This window comes from Manacus vitellinus, unplaced genomic scaffold (genome assembly GCF_001715985.3).
Source record: "Manacus vitellinus isolate BGI_N305 unplaced genomic scaffold, ASM171598v3 scaffold_0_pilon, whole genome shotgun sequence".
Classification (NCBI taxonomy): domain Eukaryota; kingdom Metazoa; phylum Chordata; class Aves; order Passeriformes; family Pipridae; genus Manacus; species Manacus vitellinus.
Genome location: NW_021938789.1, coordinates 13,105,141 through 13,121,132, shown reverse-complemented (window position 1 = coordinate 13,121,132; position 15,992 = coordinate 13,105,141). Strand labels below are relative to the sequence as shown.

Here is a 15,992-nt window from a genome sequence, read left to right as displayed (position 1 = left end):
AGGGTGAATGACAAACAAAATCAGCAGTGTGCCAGTATCTCTCTCCCCTAATGTACTAGTTCAACTACAGCCTTCTCTGGCACACAGAGTACATCTGTATCACACGCAGGCTGCACAGCTAGAACTTACACAGCTGAGTCTGCACACAAAATGTTCTATTGAAGAGCAATGAATGCAGTAATTAGCTTTCCAACGTGCTGCTCCCTCAAGAGGATAATTACCGCAACAGCAAAGAGGAAAATCTACCTATGGCCTTCATTTTCTCCCAAGTTAAGTTGATGCATTCTTTTCCACTATCCCTTTATATATATATAGGGATATATACATATATATATCCATATCTATCTATCTATCTAAACATCTTTTAAATAACTACTTTGAAGAAAATATTACAAGACATATCCATATATTAATTATTCTGCACTAAAATTGTCTGGATATCAGACATGCAGCTCTTGATAACCATGTGTAAAATGAACATTACAAGTGTGCAAGACAAGGCCTAATTTAAAAAAAAAGTCAGTTTGACAACAGAAAATTACCTTACCTTCTGAGCTAGTGGGATACTGAGCTCTGTGCACATGCTGTTTAGACTTTTTAGAATTCGCTTCTCCCAGCTTCCCTAAAACACACACAAAAAATAAATTATAGAGAATTTATTTTTCCTGAAAATGGCATTTATCATGTAATAAAAAGCGGCTCTCTGAAGTCATGTATAAGAAAGGACAGCAAGAGTCACTAGCTGACATCTGAAAAAATATTAAGGGAATATTTACATGCTTGTTTACATGAAAACAACAGATCAAATAGATTTCATCCTTTACAACACAATTAAAAAGCCAGAAAATTTAGTTGTTCATATTTCAGATGTCAAAGAAAGCATGTATTTTTCACAATTACTGATTTTCATATATGCCTAACGATCAAGCTTCCTTATAGATCAACATATAACAAATTTTTCCAATAATTATAAGCAATTCAATCAACTGTGCACAGCAAGTGCCTTCTCCACTTTTTGATTTGAAGAGAGTGAGGGTCTTTCTCCACAGAACATGTCTTCGATGTTGTCAGAAGTTTAAAAACGTTAGAAATTTGGTATTCTGTAATGCTCAAAAAAATAGCTCTTCTAACATAATGCTCAGGAAACAGTTCTCTAATCTGAGAAAACAGTAAGTAGACAATACCTCAGCAGAAAGTGGAAAGAGCAATCAGATTTTTCTGACTATTGCATTAGGCTGCAACAGTGCTTAACTCGTGGCTAATTCCTCTTAAGTTAATGACAACTAGTACTGACTTCCTTTTCAGCTGACTTAGGGTTTTCCTTCCCTGATTACAGCACCACTGGTGGGTTTTATATTTAATTTAGTTTTCTGTGGATGATGAGTCAAGCCTCAATCAAATGAATGCAAAGACTCCTCTTAATGTCATTTAGCTCTATTTATCACTTATAATTTGCTGTAGACACAAGTTCTACTACAGTTAGTTACTGTCTAACCATGCTCCTCAAAGTTCTAACCAAAAGAGGATGCAGTTTATTAACAGGAAGTAAATGAAGGGAAGTGCAGATGTTCAAATGTTCTGTTAAAAAATAAAATATGTATCTTGTCTATAATTGTTTCATTTTAGCTTCCATTTACAAGACACTCTCATACCTTTTTCCATCAAACACAATAGCTCACTTTCACCAGACTTTTTTTCTCACAGTCAAGTCATGCCTTCACTTTCTCTTGCATAAACAAAACAGAAATGAGTTTTGACTATAAGGAATGTTTTCCAAATTGCATTATTTTTTCTCGTATTCTGTATAGTATTCCTATTTAACTATATTTTTATATTTAAATTCCTTACAAATGCTGCAGTTAGACAACACCATGCCACAAACTGGTTAATCTCTCAAAGAGGAGTAGTACAGAGCATTTACTATTTTGCTGAGAAGTGAGGTTTTGTTGCTAGAGAATTAAGAAATGAGAGAGCATGAAGACTACTAAGCCATATAGGATAAGGAAGTGGAAACAGAATAAAGAGGTGTTAGTAGCAAATTAAAAAATCAAAGTGAAATTATCGAGATCATAGAATCACAAAACACCAGGTTGAATGGGGACCTGATCAGGATTACCTGATCCAACATTTCTTGGCAAAGCAGAGTGGCCAGCAGCCTGTCCAGCTGAATCTTAAAGGGTCCAGTGTTGGAGAATCCACCACTTCCATGGGGAAATTATTTTAATGGCTGACTGTTCTCAATGTGAAAAATTTTCCTCTTGTGTCCAATCAGAATGTCCCCATTACCTTTCATCTTTTTCATGGGACTCCTTGCAAAAACGGAGTCGTCGTCTTCTCTGTAGCCATCCTTTAAATACTGAAACATGGATAAGGTCTTCCCTAAGCCTTCTTTTCTCAAGGCTGAACAATCTCAACTCTCTCAGCCTTTCCTCACATTGCAGGCTTCCCAGTCCTTCGATTATCTTCATGGCCCTTCTCTCGATCTTCTCCAGCCATCCACATCTTTTTTGTAGAGTGGGGACCAAAACTGAACACAGTATTCCAAATGTGACCTGACAAGCACTAAGTAGAGTGGGATAATGATATCTTTATCTCTGCTGACCCTGTTGATGCAACCCAGCACCCTGTTGCCTTTCCTTGCCACAGCAGCACGCTGTTCACTCATGTGGAGCTTGTTCACCCCCAGGTCCTCTGGGTTTGTTTCCATAGAGTTGCTCCCCAGCCTGTGCTGCACTCCTAGGTTATGTTTTCCCACATGCAAAACCTTACATTTGTCCTTGTATTTCATAAAGCTCTTGTTAGCCCACTTTTCCAGCATATCCAAGCCTTTCTGCATGGTGACTCTCCCTTCTGAAGTGGCTACTTCCCCACCCAGTTTGGTACCATAGCAAACTTCATCAGGGTACACTTGATGTCATCAAAATTAAGGGAGGACAAGGGGGCTGGGGGGGAGAAAAACAGCACAGATATACTTGAAGATATGAAAACTACAAAAGAAGCACAGGAGAGGCAGATGGCAGCTTTGAAAGACTGAGAAGCGGCTCATTCCAAGGAGCAATGGACTTGGTGTGACTGACAACTGCCAGACCAGACATTAATATGCTTATTGCACTGGGGATGCAACATGTTAGTAATTAAACTCTTATGAATAGTCCTAAACTGTGCCATAATTCAGCCTTCAAGACTCTGCCCAGTAAAAGGTGTTCAAAAAAATGCAAAACATAAAAAAAAAAAAAGTGTGAGGGTTATACAGCCTCTCCAAGCAAGATATCCTTCCCTCTCTCCAGGACAGTGAGCAGAAACAACACACTGTCCTTGACTGAAATAAAAGGCAGAGGCAGAGCTCATAAAGTAATTTTACTGATGGTTACAATACATTTTACAAGATGATTCCTGTAGTTTTATGGAGAAATTTAACGCTAAGAAAACACACTGCTAGGATTGCTATGGTTACAATGATAACATTCAGTAAAATAGCAGAAACTGAGGAAGGCAGCACTGCCATTTGAAAACTACTTCATAGAATCATAGAATGGTTTCCAGTACTCAAAAGGGGCTTATAGGAAAGCTAGAGAGGGACCTTTCAGAAGCATATAAAGTGATAGGACAGGGGGGAATGGGTTTAAACTGAAAGGGTAGGTTTAGATGAGATCTGAGGAAGAAATTCTTTACTGTGAGTTGGTGAGACACTGGAACAGGATGCCCAGAGAAGTAAGTTGTGGATGCCCCATCCCTGAAAAAGTTCAAGGCCAGGCTGCATGGAGCTTTGAGCAGCCTGATCTCACAGAAGGTGTCCCTGCCTATAGCAGGGGATTGGAACTAGAGAACTAGATGATCTTTAATGTCTCTTCCAACCCAAACCATTTTAGAGGTCTGTGACTTACAGCATTACCACTTATTGCCATTAACGCTCTATTTTTCACTAGAAATCTTGTTTTTCCTTTGAGGTAGTGAAAACAATACAAAAACTACAGTCCGCTAGCTATGAGAAAAAAAGAACTAATTTGAGGAGGAGAAGGGTTAATTATGAACTTTTTAATATCTATTCTAGAAAAATACTAATATATTTTTAATTACTGATTCAAAGTCATTCCGATAACTGATATCAAAGATGGTTTTCAGGGAATATTACCCTTCTTTCCAGAATTCTGAAGGAGAGCAAAATTAATTAAGATAGAAAAGGATAAAGAAATTGTCAACAAACTCATAACAATGGAAACAGCATCATAAATGGTGACTGTGCCTAATAAAAATTGAGTATGCTCTGAATAAAAAAGCTTGAAGAAAAGTTGTCTGCCTATGGAAAGTAGTCAATGTATTCTTATTTTGCTTTGCTGGCATGTGTAGCTTTTGCTTTGCCAATTAAACTGTATTTATAACAAGATTTCTCACTGTTGCCCTTCCGGTTCTCTCCCATTTCCCTGGGGGGAAGTGAGCGAGTGGCTGAGCTGCCTCCAGGGTTAACCCGCCCCTGAGGACATGGATGACTAATACTCTTTGAAATAGGGCTATCAAGTTTTGGAACTAGCAAAGACAGGACTTCTTCTCATTTTTAAACTACTGAAATAACAGGCCTTTCTACATAAGGCTAAAAATACTGGCTACTGTAAGTATTGTATACACTTTTGTAAAACAATAACCAGTGAAACTGCTTTAGACAAACATACACATAAATATAGCTCTGTGGGTTTTGCATTAATCGGGCTGCAAATTGTGGCATTACATTTCACACCACACAAGAACAAGAAGAATTGGTTAACACAATCTTTCTCCCCAAATGCTAAAGACTGAAAACCAAGACAGCAAGGTAAGACTTCCTGGAATAAACAACAAATATGATTGTAAAAGTAACACAATTTGTTGAATACCTTGTAAAACAATACTACAATGTATTTCTAGGCACAGCTGAGTTAACTACACTTTTATCGTATCTCATATGTTTTGGTTAGATCATATTCTTGAAGCTTTTTTTGGTTTTACATTTTTATATGGATTTTTAAATTTTTTTTCAAATGGCATATACTGGCAAAAAATTAAAATCAATGAAGCAAATATATTTTTTTCTGACACTGAAAATCCTCATTTAATCTTTATAGTTCAGTTTCTCTTATTCTCCTTCAATATGCTATAAGCTCCTTAGCTCTATATTTTTCATCTTCCTTTCACATTTTTAAGTCCTAAATACATCTCTTCTTTCTGAAGAGCTCACTGTCTCTGCAGCCTGTTATCTTTCACTGCGATGTGTCTCTTCAAAAAAATATTTTTGCAGCCCCAAGTGAAATGACCTATAGCTTCCCTTTTTCTTCTTCTCAATAAAACCAAATTCTCCTCTTTGACACAGTCACATCATCTCTATTCTGGATTTTTCACCCACTTGCCACTATATCATACTTCTTTCACAGCTGGAGAATTACTTGAGCAGGTTTTTATATATGTAAAGTGTCACATATATAGTATTACTTTGATGCAATTACAAATCTGTCCTTTTCCTAAAGTACAGAACCTAGAAATTGTACAAATACATTCTACAGAGTAAATCTCAAATAATCTAATTAAAGATCTGATGTGAATGATAAAACTGATAACCACCAACCTGTGCTTTCCTCATATAGGCTAGAGGTTCTTTAATATGCTCAGGCGGTGCTGCAGGATGACAGGGCAGAGGAAACCTTTAAGAAAATACAGCATACCTTCAATGTTAAGATTTAGTATTTTGCTTAATTAATCCTGTATTTGTAAACCTAAACACAAACTTCTTTCATGAGAGCACTAGTAAAAACACAGTGTATGTAGATCAAAACTAAAAATTATTTTTAAAAGTATTTTTTCCCCATCCATTCTATGGATACAAATAACATAACAATATGTAAGAATAACATTTCAACATGAGTTTTTCTTATATTAAAAAGAATCTCTTATAATTTCACATATTTGTAAAACAAAATCAAACAATTACATTGACAAATCAGGTATTTTAAAGGTGTATTCTCTTCACATCATATCATCTTTATGATTCCCTGGAACTCTCACTCTCCAGGGCATTACATTTTTTCAAGAGACAATGCATTTTTTTGGAAGATATCCCTTAAAAATCAATTGTGAGCATGTACATCATTCTATGTACAATTCCAATTAGAGCAATTAGAACTTTGAGGTGTTGATCTAAGCAAAGTTGAGTGTTCACTCATAAATCACATTATGCCAAAATATTAAACCTGGACCAAAAATAAAAAACCAAGGAAAACACTAATTTATCTTCCAGTAGTTCAGATTATTTCCAATGTGTTATTGCCAAACATTTTATCCAGCTTAGTTTTAAATATCTAAAATGTCTTTCAGGAAACAAAATTTACATATAGCTTCTCTAATAGTTAACTTGAATTTTCATTTGTTTACATGTATTCAATCAGTTCCTATCATATGTTTTTGGGAAACCCTCCCCAAATTTCTCCCCGTTCTTAACTGATAAGGTCATTCTTTTACTTGCTGCGAATGAGTTCTGGCCTACTGTGTCCCTATGTGTAAAATGGAGCAATGCTGCTTCTTGTCTTTTCCACAGTGCTCATGAAATCTTGGTATTCTTAGTTAATTTCAATTTTCCAGTGCTAATTTCATTATTTTGCTGCTCATTTCCATGAACTCAAAGAAAGTATCAGCATTAGCCATAGAGAGAGGTAAATATTTCTCCCTGGAAAGATATGATGAAGATGAATCCTTACTGACAGACAGAAGCATTTGGCTGAATCAAGTCCCAGCTACTACTAAGATACATTGTGCCAAACTGGTAACTCTAATAAGCTTATTTAAATTAGCACAAATAGATTTCCATACACATTTCCTATTTTATAGCTGCATTAAAGGCTATATCTATCATGAAATACAGCTTTCCACTGTGTCAGAATGTAAAGGCAACTTATGCTTCCCAAAAGTCTAATCCGAAGTTTGATGAACAATAATAAAAAGGAAACTTGACCAATTTTGGTGTGTTTATAACCATATCTCAAGCATGATGAACACTGTACACACTAGTAAGCCTAGAGATCCAATATCTTAAAAAATTTTAAAAATAACAATACAACCACTATGTGCAATGCTGTAATAAACATAAGAAAATAATTAGAACTCATTTGTAGCAACTACCTCATCTATACAAGAATTATATTATGACTGTTGGAACCTTTGGAAATAAAGCAACAAAGAAAATACTAAAGTAACTAAAAAAATTGGTGATTTGGTGATATTTGTTTCAATCATTCTTTAAAATGTACTTGAGTCCAATATTTTCACTAGGATGAAAAAGAAATAATGACACTTTAAAAACAGAAATGAAGCAGGTACTGTTGGTATGACAGATCTTGCAGATTATAGTAACACATTATACACCTACATATACAAATGAATCAAAAGTAAATCATGGGAGTAGAGCTCATTAAATAAAAATACTAAATAAACTCACACGTTGAGTTCACTATAAACAGCATTCTGAAGCTTCTTTTCCCAACCTGTTAAAATAAAAAAATAACCAGAAGACAATTTCAGGAATTAATACTAAGAACATGAATCAGAGGTTGCTTTGCAGTCACTGGAGTTTTCTGCCTGTTCCTGTCTACCTACCAGACAGATAGGAAGAGATGAAGAAATCTTAATCCAATTCAGATAGGAAAACTACAAGTTGAAACCTGTGTAAAGACTGAATATCCTTTATTTCCATCTGCTATTCAAATAATTACAACATAGTTTTGGTTAAAAAATTACATCCTATTTTTTCAAAGATGTCATTTTATTTAAACATCTATTAATATTAACAGACACAGTGTTCCTGGTGATTATAAATTTTAAATTGCTTATCATAAAATCTTCACATTATAGTTACATAGCCTACAACTTCCAATGCAAACTGGAAATTTAATGAAGGTAAAATTTTCAAGAATACCTCCATGAAAGTTAATTTCCCTTTTCAGAAGTGACTGAACTCTCGTATCACTCAGAACTTTAAAAAAATTTCCACTATCTTATAAAATTATAAAAACATTTCTTTGCATAGTATGTTTTTCAAAATGCTGATGGAATCCAAGAACATTTTCCGTTTTAATTTTCTCTATCTAGTTTAATAATCTGCAATCACTGAATGTCTGCTTCTGGCTCCTGTCAGTGACAAGACATCAAGCTGCACTAAGGACTATATTCATCTCTTATGACATATACGTGCTTACATAGATCTATATTGTTCACAAATGTATCAACGAAGTATTACAAACCTGACGTCTTTAGAAAATCCTTAATATCTTCTTTTAGTGATTCCAACTTAATTTCTGGTTTGTGTAGGCTAACCTAATATGAAAAATAAATGAACAAATAAATAAGCATCAAGCACTAAAGAGAAAGTAAATTGCATGATTTAAGTTATGAAGTAGGACATATACATGCTTAAGGTTACACACAAGCTAAACTGCTTCTTTGAGCAATGGTAATTGCAGCCAAAAAAAAAATCAGTCAACTTTTTTCTCACTCAATGTCTTTGTCTTTTCCATCAGTGCTAAAAGCTGTATGTTGGGAAGGAGAGAAGAAGGGAGTACGAGTATGCAGTGACATATACATTTAATATTCTCAGCAAGTACCCCACACACTTAGCACAAATGGTCATAAATACACACATACACGTGTAAAAAACTAGCCAATCAATGTATTTTACCTGAAAGAATCAAACTGAAAACATTCTATAATTTCACACTTAACCTCCCACAGTTCACCTCTTTCAGACAAGAAATGTCATTTTCAGACCAAAAAAGCCAACTGTGCACCAAACATTCCCCACTGCAGCTGTGACTACTGGGTATATACAACCTCTTGTAATGAAATGCACTCCACACAGACAATTAGGCACCAACCAGCTTTATAACCATACCACGACACTACCACACAGATGGTGCTGCAGATTTTCCAGCAATAGCAGGACCAGCTGCTAGAGCATCTCCCTCTTCTACAGCTAGACCAAAGGAGAAAACAAATACACCATAAAGGTCCAAAAGGACAACAGGCAGAAACTCAGAAGTTTCTGTCAAGTGACTACATATTTTTCTGAGCATGGAGTGTGGCAATAGCTGATTAACATCAGATAATAAAGCTAGAGGTTTAGAAAAAAGAATAGCAACACTGGCTGCCAACCTGAAAATAACACCAGGAGATCTGTGTGCAACTTACTCCACTGCCATGACAGCTCAAGGCACACGTTAGAAGCATATGGTCATATCATCTACATAGAAATGTGAGACATCTCTTACCAGAAGCTACTCAACAATATGCTGTAGGCCTGTCAGCTACTGATTCGACTGCAGTAAGTTATACTGCTATTAAAAATAACCTTTCACCAGCTTGTGCAGTTTGCCAGCCCGAACAGCACTGCTGACTGCACAGCATGCTTTAGGTCCATCACACACAACTAAAACTCCACAATCCTATAATTTGCCTTACAATTTATACATGGAAAAGGGTGTTTCTGTGCTGCAGAGCTTGCTGGAAAAGTCAGTCTACATGAATTTTCCCTAGTTGAGAAGAGGAATGGCCAATAACTCCGAGACTGACAGCACCAGTACGTCCGCTCTTATTTCAAGTCCCCTTGCCATGACAGGTAAGGAAGGCTTTTATATTTGGTTTATTGACTGCAATAGCAAAAAGACTGTAAGCATGCTTTTTGAGGTCTGGTGAATTATATATAAACTCTCATGTCAAATGACAAACATATACTTCATTCAGCACAATGGTAAAAGTTGGCAAAGGATCACTGCTAACATCAGGGAAACTAAGATTTTCATTGGAGTTCTTGGGCAGCTCAAACAGTATCCTTTTAAGCAACAGCTTCAAGGAGTATTTTATAAAGGATTCCTCCTGCTGCTAGGCAGTGGGTTCGTACCTTTCCTGTAGGAATTTTAAATAAAATAACATGCATCAAGCTGGGCCGATTCTGCAGTACTGTTCCTTGGAAGTTTTTGTGCACCCTTCTGTAAATATTCAACTTTGTCTTCTGGGTTAAATATAGCTAATTTTAATCTCAAGGTCCATGGGTGTTTACCTGTCAGACCTGGTACATATGCTTTTTAGATATGCAAAAAGCCCCTCACAAATAAAACTCACTGACACATGATGAATTACACACAAAAAAGCTTCTGTACAATCTACTAAAAGGTGGGTTGTTTTGACACTGTAAACAGTGCGAGACATGACAGAAGTGTGATCAGAATAGTATTTTAATTCTCTGCTGTTCACATATCTGTGAGCTCTTATCTTATTAAGGAAGGTCTGACAGTCCAATTGACAACTCTCAGTGGGTTTTTTGCAGATTCCTGGAAATTCTGGAAATTGATACAGTATATTGCATTAGAGTGGATAAAGGAGTTCAGTCTACAGACTACTTTCCCTGTCAGGCCAAAAGAACAGAGGTCTTTCCTGTAAATTGCTGTTACCAACACAGCCTGTTCCCCAGATGCAGAACAAAAAACCAGTGATCCTCTTGCATGCAGCAGGATAGCAGTCAAAAGAGAAGCAGGACAGCACTTTGGGGAAAACTTTTTCCAAGGATTACATTAGTGCATCAACCTCCAGCAGTTACCTTCACCCCTCTGTGCCCATTTATTCACTCAAGTTCTATTTCATTATTCCTAGCCCTCTGCAGCTGTAGCAAATATTCTTAGACTTATCTTTAATTTATCAAAACTTCTATCTTTAGCCTCTCTCTGGTGTAATTTTCTTCCTTTGGCTGAAAAATGCCCTACTGAGACAAATTTTCACATAAGACATGTGAAAATTCCACACCAAATTATAGAGGCACTTCTGTCTCCACTCTTGCCAATTCAGGATTTAATTGCCAAAACCTCCTCCCATTTATACTTTCCCTTTAGTTTACTACTGTATTACGATCAATACATTCCTAAGTGCTAAGCAGAGCAAGACAGCCATAGAAACTCTTAGGGAGTCACTGCCCTCTGGACTGGGGCAAACTGATCAGTTTTCAAATCAGAAATTAGATAGCTGAAAGGTGAGAATCCAGCAGACAGTCCAGCTAGTGGTTGCAGCCAGCTCTCACACAGAAGAACATACCCTGCCTCTGTAAGACATAACCAGGGAAAATACCCATTTTGGAAAGTGAAAGGTAATCTTTCAGAACTGCTTTGCTGTAACTTAACAGAATGGTGCCTCTTTAAAATTTATATGGGTGTTTATGGGAACTAAACTGAGGAATAGAGGAGACTTCGAAGAGCTAATGTTCCAAAATTACTAGACCAGGTCTCCCACATAATTTTATTTTTCCTTTGGACACAGTGATCTAACTTATACGATGTTGTACTAGGTTGCAAAACACATTTAGGTGTTTATATTTTAGCTAGGGTTGGTTTGTTTTAAACTGCTTGGTACAACATACTGCCTAAGTCTCATTTGCATTTTCGTTCTCTATGAGTTTTTGGTAGAATGAAAAATTTGTTGACAAAACTTTATTTATATAAAAAGCATTACTACAATTTTACAAGATAAAAATGCCTGGCTAGGGTTTATTGGGAAAAAAAACCCACCTCGATGAGATTTGTACTGATGAACTGAATTCATTTCCTGCATGATCAAAAAGCAGCACACACCCAGTAGAACTACAGACTCCAATTTCAATACACACATCTTGATGAAAGAGTATCTTACTTCCAGAAGAAAAATAATATCTGGTACTATAAGGAGACTATCACAAGCAGGGTAACAGACAGTGAGCAATATAGGGGAACAATCCATGAAGGCAAAGGGTGGCAGCCAGACCAGGGAAAAACGTCACAATATTCAGAGGCTGAGTCAGGCCAACACAGAGCCCTGAAAGGAAACAGGGACTAATGTAGCATATTTCAGCAAGAAATAACGAATTATTTTTAATAAATGTTAATGCCTAACAGTTTCTTTTCCCATAAAACTAGCATTGTGCATAATCTTATGATAGGGCACTGGAGTCCAGGTGTTGGGTGTCTATGTTCTTGCAAATCAAGAAGCAACTGGTTGTTAGACCTTCCTTCATAAAACAAGCTCTCATTACAGCACTTCTTGGTACCCTCTGTTCTTCACCTGTACAGAACAGCAGGATAGTTTTGGGACTTTCAAAATTTTGCCATACTTTCTGATGACTAAGGTGCCACTAGCAATCTTTTGTGTATATCTTTGCCTTCGATTTTGGCAAGGTATCCTGCTGAGATCTAGGCAGTCAACCATCACAAATGATAATCTAAACGTAAACTCTCTGTGTCTGGATGCCAAGATGGAAAAAAATCCAGATACTCAACATTGATGAGGCTGAAAGCAAGCAATAGGATAGGGCAGCACCAGGATAAAAAAGTTGGTGGGCACAGTAAATTGATTCATACAACAACTGAACACAGAGATCAACCTATCCACAAATTAGCATCTAAATTTGGAAATGGCATCATGACTGGAGCAGCATTGATCATGCAAGAAACAGATCCATCAACCACAGCACTCAAAGAAGTAAAGGAAAACAGCTAGAGGATCAGCAACATAATACAAAGAGGAGGCTTGACAGAACAAAGTGTTCCAGCATAGCTCCTGTGTTAAACTATTTCTTTTCTCAACAAGAATAAACACTGCAGAGAAGTGATCCAACTAGACTGAAATGTGGAACTGCATCAGGTGAACACATATTTTTATCCTGCTGCAAACAGTTCTGCAAATAACTTTTCACAATCTAAATATTTTTACAGGCTATCCACTATAATTTCTCTTCAAAGCCTTTTTGGTTTAGATAAGCATGTACCCTCTCAAAGCATTTATTGCTGTTCATTATGAATTTGCACAAGGGCACAATGTTTTTTGCTTTTATTGCTATTATTTCCCAAATTACAATAAAGCATAATCCCCAAATACAGCCTAACTTTAGCAAAAGTAAATTCAATGAAAGCTAATAAATATTCACCTTTCCTTATGTACTCCATTCTGCCATAACTGAACTTTATCGGGATTAAGCTGACTTGGTAAAAACCACTTCAGGTACAACCACAACAATTTTAACATAAACACTCCCTAAAAATTTAAAATCCTGTAACTTTAAGGGAGGGATTTTGGTTTTCGTTTATATATTTCTGTAACAGAAAGAATAATCATTCTGAGCCTAACTAAACAAATTTCAGTAAGTGTAAAACCTGGATTACATCAACAATTTTCCAACCCTTCAAAATTTCTACAGTAATTACACAAAGGGAAGAAGTATCATTAACTTTCTTATATAAGTAAAAATAGCCTGGCAGTTGAAATAGCCTCATAGAGGCATAAACAGCTTCAAATGTTAAGCTGTGCTACAAGATATGCAGGGTATTTTAACAATGTAATTTTGATGTTTATTTAAATTTTCTAGGTTTTATTTGAATATAAAATTATTACTGAAAATAAAATACACAAGGTAAAAAATAGAATCCACATTACTAAAAAAGTAATACTCTGCCAATCAAGCTTGCATTGCTTCTGAACTCCTGTTCAACACCGAGTCAACTACATTCCATTTAAAATTCACTGTACTGCAAATGTTACTGCTGAACCATTTAAAACAAAGTAGAAGCTCTGTCAGGAGGGCATAATAAGTCCTTTGCTAAATACAAAGCATTAAAATGAACCATTAATTATATATGATGACTCATGAGGCTACACATTTCTTTGCTAATTTTTATTAAATAAATGCTACATGGAACAGAAACATTCTCCTCCTTAATTTGATCTTTTATTTAAGCTGGTATTGGTATAAATTTCTTTTTTTTTAACTGTCGGAGAAAAATGTAATGAAAATAGTATCATCAGATACCTTGCAAACCATTCACTCCAGATAAATTAATCTGTTTACCTGTACTCCCTTTAGAAGCACACAGTAGGGCACTACTCCAGCAACAATGTTCCTTGTGCTCCCAAAGCAAGCTCTTCTCTTTTGCCCCATCTGAAGTCTTGTGAAGACCCTTAGCTCTCACTTAGATTAGTACTGTCTTTAAACCTTTCTGGTTCTACCACAGGTCTGCTCAAAGAATGATGGCAGAGTCCTTTCCTCAGGACAACAATTCTGATCATGACATCTCCTCTACACACCCTCTTCACACCTTCAGGTACCTCCTAATATCTATTCTCACTCCCAAACTTAATTGCTACAGTAGGGTAGGAAGGGGTGTCAGGGCTCATTCTTATGCTTACACTGCCACTTTTAGCCCACTTTGACAGCCCTTACTGAGCTGTTCTGCAAGTTCTCCATCAAGTTGTCCCACCACAGACACACCTACACGAAACAGAACTGAGAACATCAAAACAGACAATGCCAAGAGACACTCCCTGCACTGTGAGTCTTTCACCTTCAATTTAAACATAATTTAGAACCTTTATCTTTCATTTTATTGTCACCTCCTGTTTTAGAAAAGCTCTTTAGGAATAAACTTCTGAGGCTGTTTTTTGTTGGTTGCTTTTGTTGAGGTCTTTTGTAACTTGTTATTTGCCTCTGGCCACTAGAGGTTCTGGGCAACTCCAAGTCAGACTGATTTTTATTACAGGTTTGTGTGGGACAAAAATTAATTAACTGATTAATAAAGCCCAGCTTCCTTCAAACATGATGAAAGACAAAGTTCCTGAATTGTTTGCAGATGAAAATGTACTAAAAATGTAGCACTTTTTTCATGCCTCTGAGCTGTTCCACTTTTACTGTTAGTTCAATGATACAGATATTCCCTAAAACAAAATTCTAGCAAGATTACACAAAATAATTTGTTTTAAAACTGCATTTTGTCATTGAAGATGTGCATGTCTCAGTTTTCTAACCCCCTTTAATTCTTAGTTAAAAACAATTACAATTCAGAAAGGGAGGAGAAAAATTAAGACAAAAGCAAATTTGGTTACAACCTTGCACAGTGACATTGTGCCTGAGAAACCAAGATGAGATTTCTCTGCCCTTACCCCACTAACCACAGCCACAATTCTACCTGTTGAAAATTTACTATCTAATATTTTGGCTCTTGGCTCTTCTTTCCTTTCAAACACACTAATAAACATGCTCAGAAGAAATTCCAAAGGCACATTAACATTCTTTCCTGCATTAATCTCTCTGTATTAACTATATTATCAATATCCCAAAACTCAACCTACAAAAATCAACCTAACATTTTTTTTACCAAATCATCACTCACAACCATATGACTCTACTTCAGTCCTTGGGACAAAAATGTGATTATCTTGGTATCCCCCGAGGTAAAGCCATGACAGCAAATCATTTGGTGCCCAGGCCAAAGTTATTTCAAAGAGATTGTGTATCACAGCCCCTGACACAAGCTCAGGCTCCCAATGACAGTCAAGCATAGAACTGGTGTGATCAGTTCATAACCACAGGGCTACTCTATCACCTCTCACAAATGATGTGTGAGATATTATGTTTTCCCCCAAAATTTTATTAACTCGTGAATGAAACTGTTCATTTCAAGCTCTCCTTCCTAGACAATAGAAGAAGAGATGAATTTACAAAACATACAAAACATTTTTTGTTAATAGTTAAAATACTGCTCGTGAAGAGTACATGACCTCTCAAAATTTCAGGCAATATTATAACAGACCTTATGATCCGTCATGACTCATGTTTTCAAAGATGGTAAATATTTTTGAGGAACAAATACCAGCAATGTCATTTTCTACACTAGCAGATGAAGAATTATATTTGTAAAATATAACTGCAGTATAAAGATCCAAAAGAAGTAAGTTTTGTTCTGATGCAGTGCTTCAAAAGACTTTTCAAAATACAGTATGTGAATCCTGAAACAGCTTAAAATTGCCTAGAAAGGGACCACCCATAGATCAAAACTGCAACTGGTGCAGACCAAGCACTGTTAACCAGCAGACAAAAAACCCCATCACACCCTATCAATAAGCCAGAGTTCAGGTGTGATGCACAGCAATAGCAAAGGTTTCATATTTGACAGTGCAACTTCAGAAATACC

General features: G+C 36.3%; 1 protein-coding gene and 1 long non-coding RNA gene across 2 annotated transcripts in view; one reads left to right on the top strand and one right to left on the bottom strand.

Moving 5' to 3' along the window:
• TBC1D19 (TBC1 domain family member 19) overlaps nucleotides 1-8,903 on the bottom strand; it is a 37,346-nt gene extending 28,443 nt beyond the window's left edge. The window contains exons 1-5 of the mRNA XM_029962362.1: nucleotides 8,889-8,903; nucleotides 8,259-8,331; nucleotides 7,457-7,502; nucleotides 5,594-5,669; nucleotides 548-622 (exon numbers count right to left, since the gene is read on the bottom strand). Of these exons, the coding sequence (XP_029818222.1) occupies nucleotides 548-622; nucleotides 5,594-5,669; nucleotides 7,457-7,502; nucleotides 8,259-8,331; nucleotides 8,889-8,903 (285 nt within the window). The remainder of the gene's footprint in view (nucleotides 1-547; nucleotides 623-5,593; nucleotides 5,670-7,456; nucleotides 7,503-8,258; nucleotides 8,332-8,888) is intronic.
• Nucleotides 8,904-9,430: 527 nt separating this feature from the next.
• LOC108638813 lies at nucleotides 9,431-14,270 on the top strand. Its single transcript, XR_001920089.1, has 3 exons — nucleotides 9,431-9,628; nucleotides 14,037-14,126; nucleotides 14,226-14,270. It is a non-coding gene; the product is annotated as an uncharacterized LOC108638813 (long non-coding RNA).
• The last annotated feature ends 1,722 nt before the right edge of the window (nucleotides 14,271-15,992 follow it).